Source organism: Rhinolophus sinicus, linkage group LG03 (genome assembly GCF_036562045.2).
Source record: "Rhinolophus sinicus isolate RSC01 linkage group LG03, ASM3656204v1, whole genome shotgun sequence".
Classification (NCBI taxonomy): Eukaryota; Metazoa; Chordata; class Mammalia; order Chiroptera; family Rhinolophidae; genus Rhinolophus; species Rhinolophus sinicus.
The window spans coordinates 55,796,062-55,815,547 of record NC_133753.1 but is presented as its reverse complement, the minus strand read 5'-3'; the positions used below and the strand labels follow the sequence as shown (position 1 = coordinate 55,815,547).

Below are 19,486 nucleotides of genomic sequence, written 5' to 3'. Positions count from 1 at the left end.
ACTCCAACATTACCCTGCCTGGGCACCAGGATTACCACAAAGTTCAAAAAAAAAATGCGATGTCTGAACCACCCCTGCCACCACTACCACAGGCACACCCATGTACACACACACACCACACACACACACACACACACACACACACACATCTCCTCTCCTGATGGAAAAGCTCCGGGCTAATGGCACAACCATCTGTACTTTGCAAATAGCCCAGGAGGGTTGAGACCGGGATTGCTGCGCTGTCTGACAAAAGATAGAAATAAAAACAGATGAATCTGTCAAGCTACCACAATTTAAATAGTTATTTTCTGTGGGGCAAAAATTTTCTCATCAAACTAAGTATACACCAGAGAGTCTTGATTTTGCCTAAAACTTGGTTCACACCCAAAAGTTATTTCCAGAGCAACTGGACAAGTGAACTCATGGATGTACAGATCAAGCCACTTTGGGTTTTACCTTTCAGCTCTTCAGTTTGCTCCTGAAGCTTCCGCTGTATTTGCCCTTTTTGTATTTCCAGTTCTGAATTATGTTTCTGAAGCTTTGCCAATTTCTAGCGAAGGGAAAGGGAAAAAAAAAAACTTTTTTGAAAACCTCATTTCAAGTTTTGTCACCATTGTCTTTCTTGGTGAAAAGATGTATTTTTTAAATGAATATATACATATATCTCCATATTCATTCTTGGCCTTAGCGCCTGTCGGTGGCTAACAGCCAGCACCAGCCCATTGCATTACACTGCATTCACTTTCACGTGCAAGGGCCCCAGGTGACTTCAAACAGACACCAGTTTCCAACCTGGCCCAGCAATGGCTGAAATCAAGGAGAAAGAACCAAACTAAGGTCTCCGCAAAGTCAGGGACCCCCCTCTATCCTTTTCTTGAGCTTCTCAATAACCAGGGTATTTATAGATTTAATATGATATACTTATGAAATTACTTATGATATAACACAGATTTGCACTTCAGGAGTGTTAGGACTCAGGAAGGATGTGTGATCATGACAGAATTTCTATTATTTTAGCTTCTCTTGGTCAAGTGTCTGCTGGCCTGGCAGCTGGGCCCCCGGGTGCTGATTGGTGGTTGGTGCCCAGCAGTGTGGGTGATGCCAGCGGCTGTGACAGTGCAGCTGGGTGTGGCTCCATGGGGAGCGCAGAGGAATGCCCTCGGGCTCCAGGCTGCCACAATCCTGGGTGCTGCAGGACTTTGGAAGGTGCAGGAGAACAGACAGTAATAAAGACCACCTCCTTAGAAAATACTAGCTCAAGCCTGTGCACGGCTCTATGATAGGCATTTGGCTCAATTGTTTCATCTGAAAATTTCATCCTCACAACAACTCTCTCAAGTCCCTTTTTGTTATCACTGAACGAAAGTTCAGACAGGGTAAGGGACTTGCCTAAGGTCACCCAGCCAGACAGCAGCAAAGACAAGACTGAACCTGGGACGTTGGATTTTTATGGCTACTGCTCTTGTTACTACACCACAGACATGAAAACTTGCCTGGAGCTTTGCATGGCTGTTCTGGGCAAGATGCTTCAGGGGACACACCAGATGGGCAAGCAATGGGGGACCGAGATCACCTTGGAAGAGGGGAAGCATGCGGCCAGGGCTCCTTCTCAGCCTTTCTCACTTTAGAGAAGTTGAAAGGAAGAGGAAACCTCGTGTTGTGTTTCTTAAAGACTGAATCTCCTCCTCCTACGCCAGACTCTAGGGCTCTGTCCTCCCCTCCCCTAAAAGGAGGCTCTCTCTGATCATGGAAGCCAATAGCAAAATCTGCGCTGCTCTGCAGAGCCCTGCCTTGTGGGAAAATGCTGCACTCTGGTCTTCCATGGAAAGACTCCCAGGTATTGCCAGAGTCCCAGCCAGCACAGACCTCTTCCACAGCAGCCTTGTATTTCTTCCCCTTCTCCTCATAATTGTGCCTGTGGGCAGTGGCTCTGTCCAGCTCTGATTCCAGTTTCTGAATCTTCTCCATGTCACCAGCCCGAACAGCAGCCAGGCTGGTCAGCTTCTCCACCAGCCCGTGGTTCTCTCTGTTCTAGAGAAGAGAGACAACAGGTGCTTCGGGGGTTATCAAAACTAAAAAAGCAGCACAACGAAGATAAATTACATCAAAACCTCACATTTATTTATTTGCACATTCATCCCTTCATGAAGGATCCCTATGGTATAGTTTAGGGCTAAGTTTAAAGTTCACCTTAGGAGAATCTCGGTATTAATTGAGACAGGTCCAGGAGTGAGTTTTATAGATCTGGACACTGCATATTCCGCAGCCCTCACCCACTGGCTGACAGCATGTGGACGTCTTTCCTACCAGTGGGAATGGCATGGGGAGTCTTCCTAAATGAGGGAGGGCTGCAGCTAGATCATATGGACTTTTGGGCAAATTGGAAAATGGCAGCTCCTCGGAGCCAACACAGCTCTGAGGGAGCGTGGCTTGGCACACAGACAGCAGCTTTGTGCAAATTTTAAAAAGGAGCTCCTGCCTCAAGGCAGCCCAGCTCTATGTCAGGACACATGGTTGACAAGCAGAGCCAGGTTGGATTTCAGCCCCACTTGCCTTCCTGGGCAGCTGTCCTTGTGCAGTGTACAACGTATACCACTGTACAGAGCAGCTCTTTACAGTGTGCTTCTGTTTTCTAGCTCAGGTGGTCTGTGTAAACTGTTTGAACCTCCTGACATGGGTATAATAAATATTAACTGCATTGCTAAGGAACTGGTCCAGAACAAAATAAATCTGTTAGAAAAAGTAAGCATGAAAGATGCGTTACCAACACTTACTTGATCTTCTAGCTTTTTCTGCAAACGCTGGACCCTGTAAGTAAGCTGAATGTTGAGCACGAATCGCCGGATACTCTGGAATCTGCGTCTGGCCAGCCATGCCCGAGCATATTTCTGAAGAATCACAGCCTTGTGTTCCTCTAGCATCTTTAAAACAAGGTTTTGTGAAATGCAAACTGGATCTCCATTCTTTGTCTCATCAACTCCTCTAATGTTGGGAATGCAACTACCAAAATATTCCCACTGTGTAATATAGGAATTTCTTGCAATCAACCCCCAGAGACCTATAATAGACTTTTGAAACAATAACTAAATTCTACCTATAGCAGACATCCACATACTAGAACTCCCTGCTCTTCATGAAGAAAAACTATCTCTCTACAGGCACACCTCAGAGATACTGTGGGTTCAGTGAATATCGCAATAAAATGAGTCACACAAACTTTTTGGTTTCCCAGTGCATATAAAAGTTGTGCTTACACTATACTATAGTCTATCAAGTGTGCAATAGCATTGTGTCTAACAAAAAGCTATATCTTAATTAAAAAATACTTTATTGCTAGAATATGCTAACTACCATCTGAACCTGTTGGAAAAATGGTGCCAACACATTTGCTCAACACAGAGTTGCCACAAACCTTCAATTTGTAAAAAACAAAACAAAACGCAGTTCTGTGAAACACAATAAAATGAGGTATGCCTGTACTGTTGGTGAAAAATAACACAATCCCTGGGAAACATGAGTCCCAGAAAAAGCATGTGGTCTTGGCCACACCTTTCGATACGTCCGCCTTGCCAGGAATCCTCGGGTGTAGGCCTGGATGGTGATGACGGCCACGCGAATCAGTTGGTACAAGTTGCGAACAAGATATCCACGACAGTACTTCTGAATGATGATGGCTGCCCAGGCCTCTTTCAAGGCCACTGCAGTAACAGCTCTCCTGGGTTAAGAAGAATGTGGAGTCCCTCCGTTATTCACAAAGCACTGACAAGCTGGGCAGCTCTTTTCTACTGAGCAATAGTCAAATGTTTTGCAAATATACCCATTAAACTGTAAGCGATGTGTTCTAAGGCCTACATGAGATCAGTCGTCGCTACCTCCCCTTTCACCCTGATCTAAATGTGGATCTATTCCAGGCATGAGGAACCATGTGGGGACATTCACACTCTTTAGATCCAGGCCGATCCATCCACTCATAGGCCCACAGACATCGTGACAACAAAACCGTGCTTGGCCTTGTACTTGCTTGGTCTTTTATTCCCTCATTCTTGTGGGAAATCATGCTGGAGGCTCTAGACCAGGGCTGGCAAACTATGGTTGGGGGCCAAACCTGCAGTCTCCCCCCATTATTGTTAGTGTATCGGGACACAGCCACACCTATTACATACTTACTGAGCATGGCTGGTTTCATGCTGTAATGGCAGAGGCGAGTAGTTGTGGGAGAAACTGCAGGGCCCCCAAAGCCCAAGGCATTTGGCTCTTACAGAACAAGTTTGTCGACTACTATCCAAAGGATTGGAGGAGAAGACAAGGTACTTACCTTCAGAGTTTACAGCCTCCTGGAGTAGACAGACTTATAAATGACCAAGTGGGATATGAGAAAAATAAAATAACTACTAAAAGACGTATTAGAAAGTTCTTACAGAGCTACCATTCTGCTTGGGAAAGGCTGACGTGTTGAGCCAGCCTTTGATATAAAAGGATTTCTGTAGACCGTGAAGGTTGGAAAAAGCGTTACACGCTGAGGGACGAGCCAAGAAGGCATGGAGGCTTAGCAGTGCCTGAAATATTCAGAAAAAGAGAATCTGTCTGGAATTGCTAGAATATAATATGCATGAAGAAAAGTTGTAGTCAATGAGATTAGAAAAATAGATGGGGACTATTTAAAAATACACACACACACACACACACACACACACACACATATATATTATGTGACAGGCACTGTGTTAGGTCCTAGGTATGGATGTACTGGTAACCAACAAGTATGGTTCTTATCCTCACAGAGCTTCTATTCTTACGAATGCCTCTAGGCTGTGGGGCTCTGAGTGCCATGGCAGAGACTGAATGCTATTCTGTAGGAAACAGGGGTCACTGGAGGCATTAAAGGCAGCTGCCGCGCAGTGGCTCGATCAGGCCCTGCTTGAGGAAGACGGGAGAGAAAGGTGGCAGGTGGAGGGCTGTGCTGCATGAGGGTAAGGCAAGTGATGACGAAGACATCGTCCGGCACAGGGGCGTGGGAATGGAGTGAATGAAACAGACACAGAAGGCAAGCACTGAGGAGGGGTAGAATGATCAGGCCTTGGTGGTCCCCAAAGGAACAGGAGCACAGGTTTGGGGAGGGAGATAACGCTAGGGTTTCCTGTGCAGGAGACTCCTGTTATTAATTGAACCTGGAAGCAGGGGAGGCTGCGTGACCATGTAGATGGCTGCCTGGGGGAGCGAGAGATGGAATGGCAAGCACAGCGTGGGGTGTGCTGAGGCGAAAGAGGAGGTGCACCAACCACAAGGAAAAGCCCAGATGCCGCTGGAGGTCAGGCCTCAAGCTCAGGAAGTGACACAGCCTGACCCTTAACACTTGCCTTCTCAACAATCCTAACAGGATGCAAAGAAAGGAGGCAGAACACAAACACAGAAGCACACGATGCTGTGTGGGAAGGACACCAGTCTCACTGGCCAGCCCAGCACGGCCTCTTGGGAGCACTCAAGGAGGGATGGGATGGCAAGGCTGATGGAACTGCCCTCCGCTCAGACTCCCCTTGGGGCCACTGCGCTAGCCTTGCCCAGGGGTTCGGCCTTGCCATGGATCCTCTCAGGCATCGTCTGCCCTCCACCATCTGCAGGTAGGCTGGTCAGTGGCTATTTACAGCATCTTTACTCAGGGGCTTCACTAAGACCCGGATCATCTTAGGCATTTTCAATTCCCACAGCAAAGTGGCCCAGTCCCTCTACCTGGTCTCACCCAGAGGCACCTCTGACCCTCTTCAGAGACACCCTGATGGCGCTTCCTCTCTCCAGGTTCTGGTTGTCACCCTTCCCACATGGGGACAGCAAGCAGAGTCAGCACTACCTGGCCCCGAGAGACACACCTCACCTCGAGGCTTATGGCCACCTCAGGGAGATGCACTCTGGCGCCCAGGAGAAAGGCCCTTTGTCTTTGACAGCACCCACCGCCGGAGGTCATCAGCAAAGACGGCTGTACAATTCCACACCTCTTCCTTCGTTCCAACATACCTCACGGTTTGCTGACCCCGGAAGTACTGCTGGATTATCAGGGCAGCTTGTCTCTCTCGGAGGAATTTTTTTCTCTGGAGCCAGCCACGGATGTGCTTTTGTATCACAACACAACCCTGCCTCAGTTTATCTAATCGGAGTTTCTCTAAATAAGCCACTTGCCCCGCTCTGAAGAAAATTTTGGTTTTACCAAACTGGAACTGATTAGAATCCTGGAAGAGAAAAATGATATCCTCAGAAACAAAATCTTCTCAGGTTTTCTGTGTAGTAATTGGAAAAGATGTTTAGAGATTCAAAGATACCAAAAACATTGTTATTTGGACGTATCTGGTCTTTGACATAAAACAGAAAAACTTGATCATGATCTAGAAATTTGTATTTTGACTTGTTTGAAGCCACGTTAGGGGAAGAAATGGACTTGAGGTGGAGGTATCTCCGTGAGGTGCAAAGGGGTGTGTGCATTCTCAGTAATTCTCAGTTGAGCTGTTGGAGAACTTTAGCCTCTTATATGTGGTTTCCACAAAAGGGCAGAGACGCCTGAAAAGGCTTGGTTTCTGTCTTCATTTTGGCTTCTCTTCACCACCCCTTTTCCTGGCCATCATAACTCCTTCCCTAGCTCTCCTCCATCATAGCTCATCACTTGAGCAATAATCTAAATCTACACTGAGTGCCATGTCTGGAAGCCCCTGGCTTAGTAACCGTCTAGTTGACCAGGTAAGACTGTGGGGAAACAAAGCAGGCCCGGGGGACACTGGGGAAGGCCGGGTTCGAATCTGGGTCACTGCTATCAGGAGCTGATGCTCCACCTGTGCACCTGCTTAGAACTCCTTAGCTCGCAATTGCTTGGGACACATTTTCCTTCTTCTTAGCTATTCGTGACAATTGTGGTCCAGAGACTGAGGCAAAGATGAGGAAATGCATTTGGAAGACATGCTCCTAAGAGCTCATGACTCAGGAGGTGAGCAAGACTGACCTGGATGAGCCTGTGTAAAACCACTTTGCACACCTCCTTTTTATCGCTGAACGAAAGCTCATGCTTGGTCATGAGGACACCGTAACGACTGTAGAACTCGATGTACGTCCACCTAGAATGTCAAAGCGGGATCTAAGGAGGCATACCAGAGAAGGCACGTGTGGAGTCTGTGCTCCCTATGGCCTTACCTGTCTCTGCTGGTGGGGTAGAGGTGGGTTAGTCTGTTCTGAGGATATGGCACTGACCTCTGACCTGCCTCCCTCCTGGGACATCACCCGAACCTCACACTGAGCATACCTGTCTGCAAGCTGGACTGTTTATGCTAATATTTCACTCCAATAATTCTCTTCCCCACCCCCAGCCCCCTTTCCCAGGAGCACTGGGAGCAGTGGGTGACCCTCTCTCGCAGTGGAGGTGGGTGATGGGCGGTGATGATGGCAGCCTCTGTCCCGCACAGTGCCTATATGTCATCCTCTTCTGGCCTTCCCACAGCACAGTGGGACAAATTTTGGGAGCATCTTATGAAAGTCTATGACAACAAACATGGCAGCTGCTCCCTTGGTTTTCAGCACAGATGTGAAATTGGGCACTTCCCCCCATAAAAGACTGACAATGTACCTGGAAGGGTAGCTCTGGGCACTGATGCGAATCGTTTCTAAAACACCACAGGCTCGCAGCTGCTGAACAATTCTTTTGGAGTCAAACCTTAAAGAAGACAATTTTATAATGCATTAAGTTACCACTATAATTGATAATAGCACCTCTGGAAAACAGTTCAGAAAGCTGAGGATACAGAGAAAGGAGCACCTGATTCTGACACAGGGTAAAAAACATTATGGGGGGAAATGCCCTTTGGGTTGAGCTTCGAATGACAAAAAGAGCGGAATCTCGTCCAAATACCCATCTGATGCTTGAGTTCCCCTTTGTAAGACACCCAACAGGTGGCCTCTGGCTCAGGTATATCCTTGGGTGACCCATAGACACATTCACCACGTCCATGGACAGCTCATTCCCGAGACACCTCTTAGCTGGAGTCAGCTAAAAGGGACTACAACTTCCACTCATGGGTCTGGAGCCTTTTCCTTGGGGACCCCGGGAACAAGTCTAATGTTTCCTGCCACGTTTGAGGGCAAAATTTCTGACCCTTCTAAAGCCTTCCTCCTACAAACACATACAAATTCTTCTATAATCAAGGAACAGGTTCTGGCTTTGGCAGTTGCATAAACTTCAGGTGCAGAGGACTCTTTCAAATCGAGCCACTTTGCTTAGTCCTGGAGATGAGGTGGCTTAGCCAGAGCGGTTGTGTTAACATGATATGTAAACGGCAGGATTGTTTTGAATCAGTTGAAAACCCAGAAACAGTATATAGTTCAAGACAGTTGTAAGCCCAGTCTCCAACGTCATGACCGACACACTGGATTGCTCAGTGTTTTCCCTGTCGGTCTCATGAGAACACTTACTCAAAGGGTAATTTCACATCGTTGGGTTTGATGCAGCGAACGTAGTGGGGCGTGGTTGCGTTGAGGGTCTCCATGAGCAAGGACAGAGAGCTGCGGAACTAGGAGACAAGTCAGGCAACAAACATCGGGCTGAAATGTGAGGCTTACATCAAGGCAGAAAAAAGGCCCCACCTTGATAAGAACAGGAAAGGCTAACTTCATGCACAAACATCTATTATGAAAGGCTTCAGCCCATGACTGTGATTGTAAGAGTGTCCCCCTGTTCTGGATGGAACGCTGCCCTTTCCAACACGCCCACATAGCACGGAATGTAATAAATCAGGTTATTGTGCAAACGTGCCATTTGATCAGTTGTGTGCTGCCTTGGAGGCTGAGGTACGATGACGATGAACTACCGCTGTTCTTTGCATTTGTATTTACACTAGATTTGAAGAAGCTCGGTGCCCATGTGCAGGCCTGGAATGTGGGTCCTCCCAACAGTGGCTCCCAGGGGCCTGGCCTGTGTCCCCCTCCCCCGCACTGTCTCGTTACCTTGCTCCCCACTGTGGTCCGGAATTGCCTGTTGTTTGGCTTGATGACTTGCTTTGCAGATTTAATCGTGATTGCTGAACCGAAAGGGGAAAGAGGAACTGGATTTTCTTGGAAAAATTTGGCACAGAGATGAAACTGCAAGGAGCAGAGAGGATTTCAATGTCCGGAAGTACTTTCCCACAGGCCTCAGCTGTCACAAGCCAAATAAGTGGTCACAACGAGCCCATTGAATCCAGTGGAAGGTCAAGTGATAGTCTTGGCCAATCTCTACAGCAAATCTCAATTCCACACAGTGGATTGTCCTCACTCGGGATGACTGTGGCTTCTTTCCCAGGAATGAGGGCAGAGAACGTCTACATGTGGGTATCACTCAAAGGGTCAGGAAAGTGGAAATGTTACAATTCCTACCTCTGTGCCTTGGCTCATATTGTTTCTGCAGCTGGAATTTCCTCCCTCTTACCCCACATTCTCATGCCCACAGATCCAAACCCAACCCATTATTCAAGGTTCAGTTAAAATATTTTCCCATCCCACCACTGTCAATACCTTTTCTGATGCCCCAGCAGGAATGAATCCCTAGTTCCTCTAAACAATCTTAATCTTTTATTTGTACCTCTCTTAAGACTTGTTACTTTCTTCCTTGCATCAGTTCTTTCTTTAAATGTTGTATCTTCTTTCTTAGAGTCAGCCTCATATTTTTTCTTTTAAATCAGACATTGAGAAACTCCTTCAGGGCAGAACTCCTGCCTGATGCATCTTTGTGTGTCCCCCGTGCGAGGAGGGGATCTGAAACGCCCACGCCTCTGAGAGCCTGTGTGCTTAGCGGGGAGACCTCTCTGTGCTTCTACACGATTTGAGCTCATCTTCCAGACGGGACCCCAGGGTAAGCTTCGGGGTGAGTAAACAATTGGTGAATTAAGTCAACTAATTTTGTATACAAGATGCAGGCCACTTCCACATTGAATTCTCTACCATGAACCAGTTTTAGTAACTGAAGGGGTCTTGGCCAGTGATTTATTCGTGATCATTAGTGGAAGTGCTCATACTTACTTAGGAAATGGTCAGAATATTAGGTTGGTGCAAAAGTGATTGTAACTTAAAAGGTTAAAAATAAGAGCAAAAACCGCAATTACTTTTGCACCAACTTAATACTTGCACATCAACAGAGGACTACGATCTTTTAAAAGAAGGACAGTAAACATGATAATCAAATCTTCACAAAAATGAAGGCTTATGCATGAAATACTCCTATTCTCACATTTTAATAAAGAAATGTTCAAAGAGGAAACGAAAAAGCCTGAAGTCATTCCTTGGGTGGCACCGCTCACCACACAGAACCGTGGACTCGAGGAGCTCACACATCTGAAGCAGGAGGCCCCCTCCCTGTGTTGCTGTGTCTCATCTTGCTTTGGCTTCCCTCACGAGGCACTTAGCACTGCCTCCCGTTGCTTCATTAGGTGTTTAAGGCATGTCACTCCCTCTAGGATGTGAGCTCCACCAGGGTAGGGCCCTAACTGCCTTGTTTGCTGTGCTGTCTAGGACAGCACTTGGCACATAGTAGGTGCTGTATCAATATTTCAGCCTGAATGAATAAAATGTGAGCTGTGGCTCTTTAAATGGTTGTTCCCTCTCTGTCACCTGTACATTTGATTTCTGATTTTGCAAATAGTGGAGATTCGCATGCTTTCAGAAGCTAGGAACATATTTCAGTCCCAATTCTAAGATAGTTCTTTTTGTATATATGAGCTATAATTTGCTCCTGCAAGACAGTTTCTCTCTCTCTCTCTCTCTCTCTCTCTCTCTCTCTCTCTCTCTCTCTCTCTCTCTCCTTACTCTTTCCTAATAGGCATCTAGATCTGTGTCAGGTACATAACGCATAGCATTAATTACCCCTTCGGACTTGACAAACCTTGCTTGCTCTCAGGATTTCAACCAACGTGTCATACATGGTGTCTCTGTTCTTTTCAAGGAAGCCTTCACATTTATACTCAACCTATGCAGAGAAAGGAAATAGTTATTTCCAAAGAGACAAAGCAGACAGCATCTAAGTACCACAAGTTTCTTTTCTTCTTAGAGAAAGATTAACGGTGGGTCTATAAAGGCTATCTCTAAAAAAGAGATTCAGTTTCCGTTTATCGCAGCTACCCCATTATGTGAAGCTTAGAGAGCTGGGACTACATCACCTCATGGAAAGAGCCAGGCCTCCCACTGCCTGGATTTCTCACTGGCCGCTGGTTACCCTGCACTCACCTGTGAGTTCCTTCGGGCCACACGTGACCATTCTCTGCAATGTGCAATGTGTGTACTTAACACACACACACATAGGTCTCAGAAGACCCAAGTTAGGGCTCACTTTGCCTTAGAAGCCACCAGGAGGAGAAAAAAGTTCAATGGTGTCCTTTGGGTTCAAACAGAAATGTTTTCCTAAATCAGCATTAATGTGGTAGAAAGGGGGAAGCTGACCACAAAGCTCCGAGGGCCACCAAAGCCCTGAGTCGGGTTTAGAGTGGGTCAGTGTTTGCACTGCTTGCAATTGCCTTAGAAAAGCTCTCCACACAGCCCTTCTGATTCGTAAGTCTTCTCAAATCCCTCAAACAACAACGTATCCAGAGGGGCTACTTAAACATTCAAAACTCAATAGTTTATGCCTCTGGGTTATATATTTTAATATGGTATTATATTCTTCATAAATTAAAAAGAAATATATGTTAAAAAATAAAATATAAAAAAATTAACTGGAAGGAAACAGGCTTGTGTGGGTGCTGGAATCTGGAGGCAGAGGGTGTTCAGTGACCCTTGGGTGCGGACTCTACTTTGTTTCCCTGGGTAAGGAAGTGTCCTTACTGGTACAGAGTTTGAGTTAAGAACCAGGAATATTGGCTGTTTGTAAATACTCCCTTGTGAATGAAATACTTGGATTCTGGTGTAAATTTTTCCAGGCTGGTGGTATGAGCCATTAGTCTAAGTGGGCAAAGGTGTAACAAATATAGAGCTTTCCGATCCAGAGAGACCATCTGTGGGGACAGTGTCACAGGTGGCTGATTGCCTCTGTTGGGGGCTCTGGGGACTGAGGGAAGATGTGCTGACTTATTGCATCTAAGCATAGCTGCCTCACTTTCAAAATGATTTTATTTCCTTGGTTAATTGAATTGAGAACCTAGGCTGACCTTCTCGTGCGTGTGTTTTCTTCCTACCAATCCATAGTACACCAGAAGTGCTGCATTGTTAGCTCTTAAGAGGGACTGCTGGGAAGTGCCAGGTGAGAGAATTAAATGCACAGACACTATATCTATAGAGAAGGCCTCTGGAAGTAAACCCCATATGGGCTTTGTATGAAGTCTGATGTTTTCTTTTTCCTTTTCCCCATGGGACCCCAAATGTGAAGTTATAAAGGACAACAACTAGACTTGATATATCATTGCTCATTTCATATGCATCCTTTCAGGAACCAACCTGAAAACCTCGAAGCACTAAAAGGCTATCATATGTAATAGTATCCCTTTAGCCCACAAATGTTATTACAGCTTTCCAGCTTGTTGTGCCCTCCCCTGGCCACCCAGTCACTCAGGAACGACCAGCAGACTCTGACCCACAGCACTAGCCTCTGGGGCAGACAAGTACAGGCTATGCCCACGATCCTCAGGCACCGGCCAGGCCACCACAGTAACACACACTGAGGATAGGCGTTTCCTTGGGAAAGGACAAGATGAGAACACATATATAGGGCAGGTAGTTATGGTGATTTTTCTTTTTTCCCCCCCTCTATTTTCTAAGCTTTCTGTAATGTGATTTAAAAAAAAACAATTTTCTTTTTATTAGCGAACAATTTGTTTCATAAAAAAAAATAGGAGTGATATAAAGGACAAAATAAAGATCACCTAGAAAACACATCTTTTTGAGTCAACCTATGTTACCAACATAATATGTTACAACTTGGAAAAGGAAAACCTCAATAAAAGATATAGCTTTCATTTTAGGGAACAATTATGCTGTCTTGATCGTAACAATTTCATAGAGAAAAATAAACTGATAAGAGATTAAGGAATTCACAATAAATCCAAAATCAGAAATGAGATCTGCTAGCAACACACATTGATCTTTAAAGCAGTACAATCAAAACTCATGTATTTTGTGATAAAAAGACGTTAAGATTTCTTGCTAACACACACACACACACTCTCTCTCTCTCACGTGTATCCTACATGCTAAGTGTGACTTGAAAAGTCCCTGGACTGCCCGTTCTGTCTGGGAGGCAGCTTTGGCTCCGGGGCAGACAGCTTCCTTCCAGACTCTCACTGTACCTTATCAGCAAAGTGCTGGATGATAAAGGATGTATTTGACATTCTGGGTTTTTCAAACAAAGAGTTCTTGTTGACGAAATTATTGTACAGCTTTTGAAGCCAGTTTTCATCAGTTCCATGTGGTAACTGGAAGGGAAAAGCAAACCAAACAGCAAGTAAGAAAACTAGAGACGGAAGACGAGGAGAGGGAAATGCCAATTCTGAGAAAGCAAGATGATCTGGCACCTCAAAGTGAGCTGCTCTAGACCCGTGGCTCCTTGTTTAAAAGCAACTCCTGGCATAAGTCTGTCCTTGATCTCAATAATCTTTGGGGTGATATTTAAATGGATATAACAATGACCTTTCAGAAGAAGAAAATGTTGTAAACTAAAAGAAAACGGCCATATAATGACTTAAGAATGAAGACTTTTACTTCTGCAAAATTGGCAGTATTTTCATATTTCCCCCCCAAAAGTCCAAAGGTTCAGGAAAAACTAGTACAGATTCCATTACGTGAATGTGACTTTTATTCTTAGTTGTTGAATGGGGAAAGAGTGGCACCTAAATGTAGTCTTCCCCTCCCCCCCCCTCCCCCCGGGGGGAAAACAGTGTTTCCTTTGCTTTACTGCCTAATGAATAACTACCTCCTTGCACTAAAATCTTACATCCTCAAACTAAGCTCATTGCAAAACTCCTTCTGGATAACTAGTGATTTTAAAGCTATCAAGTACATTCAGCCCGAGCGTTGTAAACCAATACCCCCTGTGTTCAAATGAGTCCTGCATACTTCTCTGTGACACTGCTCACCTAGGGAATGTCTGTGCAGCGTGGGTACAAGCATTTCCTAGAGGCTACTTGGCCCCTGCACCCTGTCCCTAGTAGGTCATTGCAGAATGTTAGCCCTGATGGCAGCCCTTTCATCTTATGTCACTGCAGGGGCTGAAGCACATGTGGCACCAGAAGGGATAATCTGTGAGGAGAACCAGGAACTTGAGAATTCTAGGGAGGAAATGCTATTAAGCCTTCAACATTATAATTGCGGTTTATTGTTTGTTGGTTTTTTTGTACAAACAAATCTCTGGAAAAGAAACAGAACCTAGGTTTAAACATCAAAATACAACCGTTAAACCAAAACATTAACACTGTCATGAGGATTACTTGTTCTGATAGCCCCATGGAGGACGCTGCTAGGCTGACCCACTATAAAGGTGCCCCTCCCAAAGGGAAAGAATAATAGAAAAACTCTTGGAGATGTCTTCTCTTGAATTTTATGGTGTTGGTTTTTCTGCTTCACCTCCCGAGGGATGACTCATAGACTCAGGAAGTAAAAGAAAACTCCATTCTTGTTAATCATTAACAATGGTGTGGGGTCACTGGCTGTTTCCATGTCTACTGTACGGTCACCTAGGGATGGCCTCAAAGGGCACTTCCTTGCTGGACATGCCCTGAGAGGTTACCCAAGGGTGGGCTACGCATGCTGAGGGTGGAAGGCTCACTGGACCTTCCAGGGTTCTGGCTAGGGTTGCAGTGTTAATAGCCTACCAATTGGGTGACATGTCAGGAATTTACACGGACATTTAAAAAACATCCACTTTGCAATATGCTCACCTGTTACTACTCAGAAGTTGAAAAAAATGTTTTAAAAAATTAATTCAAATCACGAGCCCTTTGAGCAACGGGCTGTATCCTACTCATCTCCGGGCCTATGAGACAATGTGTGGAGGCCCTGCCAGTACCTGGAGTAGTATCTAACACAACAGGCACTCAAATATTTAATTAAAAATGTTTATAAACAAACGTGTCACTTAAAAAAATTATACCTAAAAGTCTAAGCTACTTTATTACAGATTCCAAAATAGGTATTACAAATGACATACACTGAAATATTAATCCCACGCAGCTGCATTCACTGTATAAAGGCATACAACCAATAATTTTTGAAAGTTACCAAGCATTCTTCATCCAGTAACTCCAAAATGCCCATTTTTGCTTCAATCAGGTCAATCACTGGTCGGTTGTCATAAAAATCTATCAGCGTCCAAGGGATGTCTTCCTTCATATATTCTTCTTGTTCAAGTTTAAAGACATGCTGGGGAGCCAGAAGTTAACCCAGAAAGTAAAATAGAATATTAAAGTGTGCTTCTGGAGAGCAGGACGTACGCATTTGGAAAATGTAGATACGTGACTGATGTGCAATGTTTACGGCAGACTCTGAGGTGTGGGCCACCCCGCCCACCCATGCTCAATGCAGCTGAGTTCCTAATGTGGGTTTAGACGTCATCCTCCCACCGGGTCTCAGTGGGTGCCCATGTCCTGTCACCTCCAGCACTGCAGGTACTCAGGGTGGTCCTGGAGTCCCTCCGTGCTCACAACCATTGCTGCTACCCAGGACAGAGCCAGCCTCTTTGGCGGGGTAGAGGCCAGCCTGCCTGAGAATGCTGGCTGTGCGGCCAGGGTGACAAGCCAATAACTGGGAGAGCTCTATTCAGTACTTGTTTGGGCCCCAGGGGCATCGGGGAGGCTTCCCAGAGGGCTGGCTCAGGCTCCTTCTGGCTGCAGGTGGCTGGAGGGGAGGGGCATCGAGGAGCAAGCCTCCCGCAGAAGAATCCAGTGGGAGCAGCGGGGAAGCACAACAGGTGGTTGAGAACCAAACAGTGCGTGTGCAGACCAGGCAGAGAACACAGTGATGGGGGCAGGGCAGAAGCACAGCAAGATGGCAGAGGGAGGTCATGCAAGACCCTCACATGTCCGAGAGCATTCTGGTCCCGTGGCTTTTTCCTAAGGGCAGTGAGGACCCACAGAAGGCGTGAGGGAGGGATGAGACCTGGAAAATCAGCTCGGCCTGGGTGGCAATGGCTTTGAAAAGGACATGACTGGAGGCAGAGAGGCCAGTCAGGACTCAGCCAAGTGTTCTTTGGTGGCTGGACGCTGTGGGAGGAGTCACGGAGGACTCTGGGGGAGGAAGATGAGCAAGAGTGATGAGTTAGGATGAACATTAGGCCAGGACACTGGGTCAGTGCTGGTGATTTAATCACACAAAGGAGCACGGAAAGTAAGGACGCCAAGAGAGGAAGGTGGTGGGCTCGCTTTGCCACTGTTGAGCTCCCAGAGGCCACCAGGCACAGGAGTCCATTAGCTGCCAGATTTATGGAACAGGAGCTAGGAGCCCGTCCTCACTAGGGCTTTTGTGCTGACATTTTAAGGTCTTACCCCTTCCAGAAGGATCTGCACATTGATAGATGACTCAAAAAAAGGAGAAGAAAAAGAGAAAAAAGGAGGAGGAGGAAGTGGAAGAAGAGGGAGGAAAGTGGAATTGCAGCCTCTGATATGCTATTTTCAGGGGGTGTCTCACATGTGCATTATTGTCAGGTTGAGGTGATGTGTGCATTGGGGGACAGCATGGCTCTGGAGTCCTAGGAGGGGGCAGAATCTGCAGAAATAGTTTACTTATGCTGCATATCTACTTGGAATAAATCTTCATTGTGGTTACTAAATGCTAAACTGGCAGGGAATCCTTGAGAATGCAAACAAACTGGAAATTTGCAATAGGATGAAATTTAATGCTTAAATATGGATTAATTCTGGGGCAATGAAAAGGAAAGGAAAGAAACATACTGGGTATGATTCATTGTTAGGTCTTTTGTTCACAACATTAGGCACTATTGGCCCATTTTTGAAGTGAGGAAAACTGAGGCTCAAAGAGCTGAAGGTTCCAGAGGAAGGAGGTAGTAGAGCTGACATCCAAGCCCAGTTCAGTTTGGACAAAAACACACGCTCTCCATGATGTCATACTATCTTTTCCTCAGGGGTTTTGTGGGAGAAACTGAATTTCAAAAGACAAGCAGGAGTTTGCCAGGTGAAGATGAAGGGTTGGAAAAGGACAGGAGCCCAGGTGGGTTATGGCAGAGAGTGCAGCAGGTGCAAAGATAGAGGCCCACAAGGACGTGGAGGCTTCAGGAAACTAAATCATCTGGTCCAGCTGCATAGGGGATCTGTATCTAAGACTGGCAGACGAGCAAACCAAAAAGTTGTCAGCGGGCTCTGGGAAGATGCAATAGGAGGGCAAGGAGCAATATCAAGATACAGCCACAAGGTGGTGCAGTGACACAACGTGCAGCTCCATTACTAGTCAGGATTTGGAGAGAGAAGCCTGACTTGGCCTCTTCCCAGGTTCCCAGAAGCAGGGCTGAGAACGAGTTTCAAGAAGGCAGAAGAGTCACCTACCAGGTTAAACTGCTGTTGCAGCTTTTCATTCGCATAATTGATGCAAAACTGTTCAAAGCTGTTCACATCAAAGGTTTCAAAACTGAAAGAAATACAGTTTAAAGAAGTTAAAATATGACTTGGGGGACACATACTTTCGTTTATAGATCAGTATTTTTTGAAAAACTTCATAGTTAAAAATTTTGCTATGTTTTCTGAAAATTTTAATATCCTGGCAGTCGGTTTATAAATCAGCTTTACCCAGGTTGCCTCAGAAGGAATCTGGTATATACAAAAGGCCTACCCTGAGGCAGACATTAACACAGGCCCATCACAATATCGTGCATCGTTTCATCCACACAATAACACTGACACAATTATTATCCTCACTTTATAGATGAGGAAATAGACTGAGAGGTTAAGAAACCTGCCTAAGGCCACACAGCTAGTGTCAGACACTGCCGTGAGTCTGCCTGACAACGACGTGGATGCTTTCAGTGAAAAAGCAATGCTCTTTCCTATTGCCCCACTCTTTGCCTGTTGAAGGGAGAGGCAGCACCGTTTTTTTGCCTCCCAGGGGTGCTTTCATTGTTCTCGGAAGAAAAGGGCAAGGTTATTTAATACCTATAGCCCAGCAGACTCCATCAGGTCCAGGACAGACACGGCCCCGCCTCCATTTTCAGGCTTTCGGTGGCTGTCGCTGGAGCCGCCCTGGAGCTGAGAGGAGGCAGTCAGCGGACAGACACAGGAAGCAGGCTGGAGAGAGCACAGGGTGAGCTGTGTGAGGCCCTGGCAAACAGGACTGTCCAATGCGGCAGCTGCTACTCAGCTCCAGCCAGCTGTGGCCATGGACTACTGAGGTCAGGATGTTAGATCGCCTGATTCTCAAGAGAAGCCGGAAATCTGGACTCTTTTGTGAATCATCCCACTCTGTAAAACATGCTGTGGGCTGCACAAAACTCAGGCACTAAACTTACCACCTGGCCAGGTACCATCTGGCCAGGTGACCGCTCCTGCCAGGAGGAAGGTCCCCCCGTGCTTTAGGTGTCAGCAGCGAAGCACATCATCTCACATAACCCTAACACTGCCCTAGGTGGAAGGCTACAGTGACCCACTGCTACACACGATGGTCAGAGGAGATGGTGACCATCGCAGAGACCAGCAGCCAGCAAATTGTGCCAGACACACAATTTGATCCCAGCTCTTACTGCCTCCAAAGCTTTGGTTCTTAATCACTGGAATCCTGAGGGGTTACTGCCAGTGCCAACCATGGGTCCCTTGAGAGTCTCACTTGACCGAGCCAATTTGGCTCAGTTTAGACTTCCTCGGCAGGGCAAGGGCCTGGACTTTCCTCTTAGCAGCTCCACAGTGACTCAGAGCAGGAGCTGAACCCACACAGCTCTGACAGCCCCATTCCACATGTGCTCTGGAGGTCCAGAGGCTGGACAGTGAGGGCAGGTCAGGGCTGGGCTGGCGGGGGGGAGAGTTAAAATGACATCATTGAGTTTCACAGCCCACAGCTAATGCCAAAGACGGGGCTTTCTAGAGCACAGGTGGAATATCAAGCATCAATGATTATTTTCCTGCTCCTTTGTCCCTTTTCCCCCAAAGAAAGAGCACTAGGAGCTCAAATTCAAAACACCAAGACCTAAATCTATGACTCAAAATCCCAAAAGCACATTAGCTATGACAACACTTAACATCTGAACAATGTTTATGGCCCTTGACAATTTCTTCTATTTGATTTTCATAATAACCTTGCAAGAGAGGTTCGGAGAAGTTCTGTGACTTTCTCAGGGCCATACAACTTGCATGCTGCAGGGTCCGCTCAGCCCCAGGCCTTTCCAACTGAGTCCAGAGAACACAAACGCCTCACTGGCTGGGGAACTACAAGCCCTCATGTTATACCCAGCGGAAACCTCAAAGCCTGCAGCTTCGGATTTAAACACTTTCCGGGAGGGTAACTCTTCCTCTGAGGTTACCTTATTTCCAGGCCAAACTGGGCTCAGTTCTCTCACAAGTTGCAGGGC

The 19,486-nt window shown here is 46.3% G+C and overlaps 1 protein-coding gene across 1 annotated transcript in view; it reads right to left on the bottom strand.

Moving 5' to 3' along the window:
• The window catches only part of MYO5C (myosin VC), an 88,557-nt gene that overhangs the window by 36,698 nt on the left and 32,373 nt on the right, over nucleotides 1-19,486 (bottom strand). Inside the window, exons 11-23 of the mRNA XM_019747087.2 lie at nucleotides 17,478-17,559; nucleotides 15,202-15,342; nucleotides 13,275-13,400; nucleotides 10,883-10,966; nucleotides 8,974-9,108; nucleotides 8,443-8,540; nucleotides 7,601-7,687; nucleotides 6,983-7,094; nucleotides 6,010-6,221; nucleotides 3,550-3,715; nucleotides 2,775-2,921; nucleotides 1,867-2,031; nucleotides 457-550 (exon numbers count right to left, since the gene is read on the bottom strand). Of these exons, the coding sequence (XP_019602646.2) occupies nucleotides 457-550; nucleotides 1,867-2,031; nucleotides 2,775-2,921; nucleotides 3,550-3,715; nucleotides 6,010-6,221; nucleotides 6,983-7,094; nucleotides 7,601-7,687; nucleotides 8,443-8,540; nucleotides 8,974-9,108; nucleotides 10,883-10,966; nucleotides 13,275-13,400; nucleotides 15,202-15,342; nucleotides 17,478-17,559 (1,649 nt within the window). The remainder of the gene's footprint in view (nucleotides 1-456; nucleotides 551-1,866; nucleotides 2,032-2,774; nucleotides 2,922-3,549; nucleotides 3,716-6,009; nucleotides 6,222-6,982; nucleotides 7,095-7,600; nucleotides 7,688-8,442; nucleotides 8,541-8,973; nucleotides 9,109-10,882; nucleotides 10,967-13,274; nucleotides 13,401-15,201; nucleotides 15,343-17,477; nucleotides 17,560-19,486) is intronic.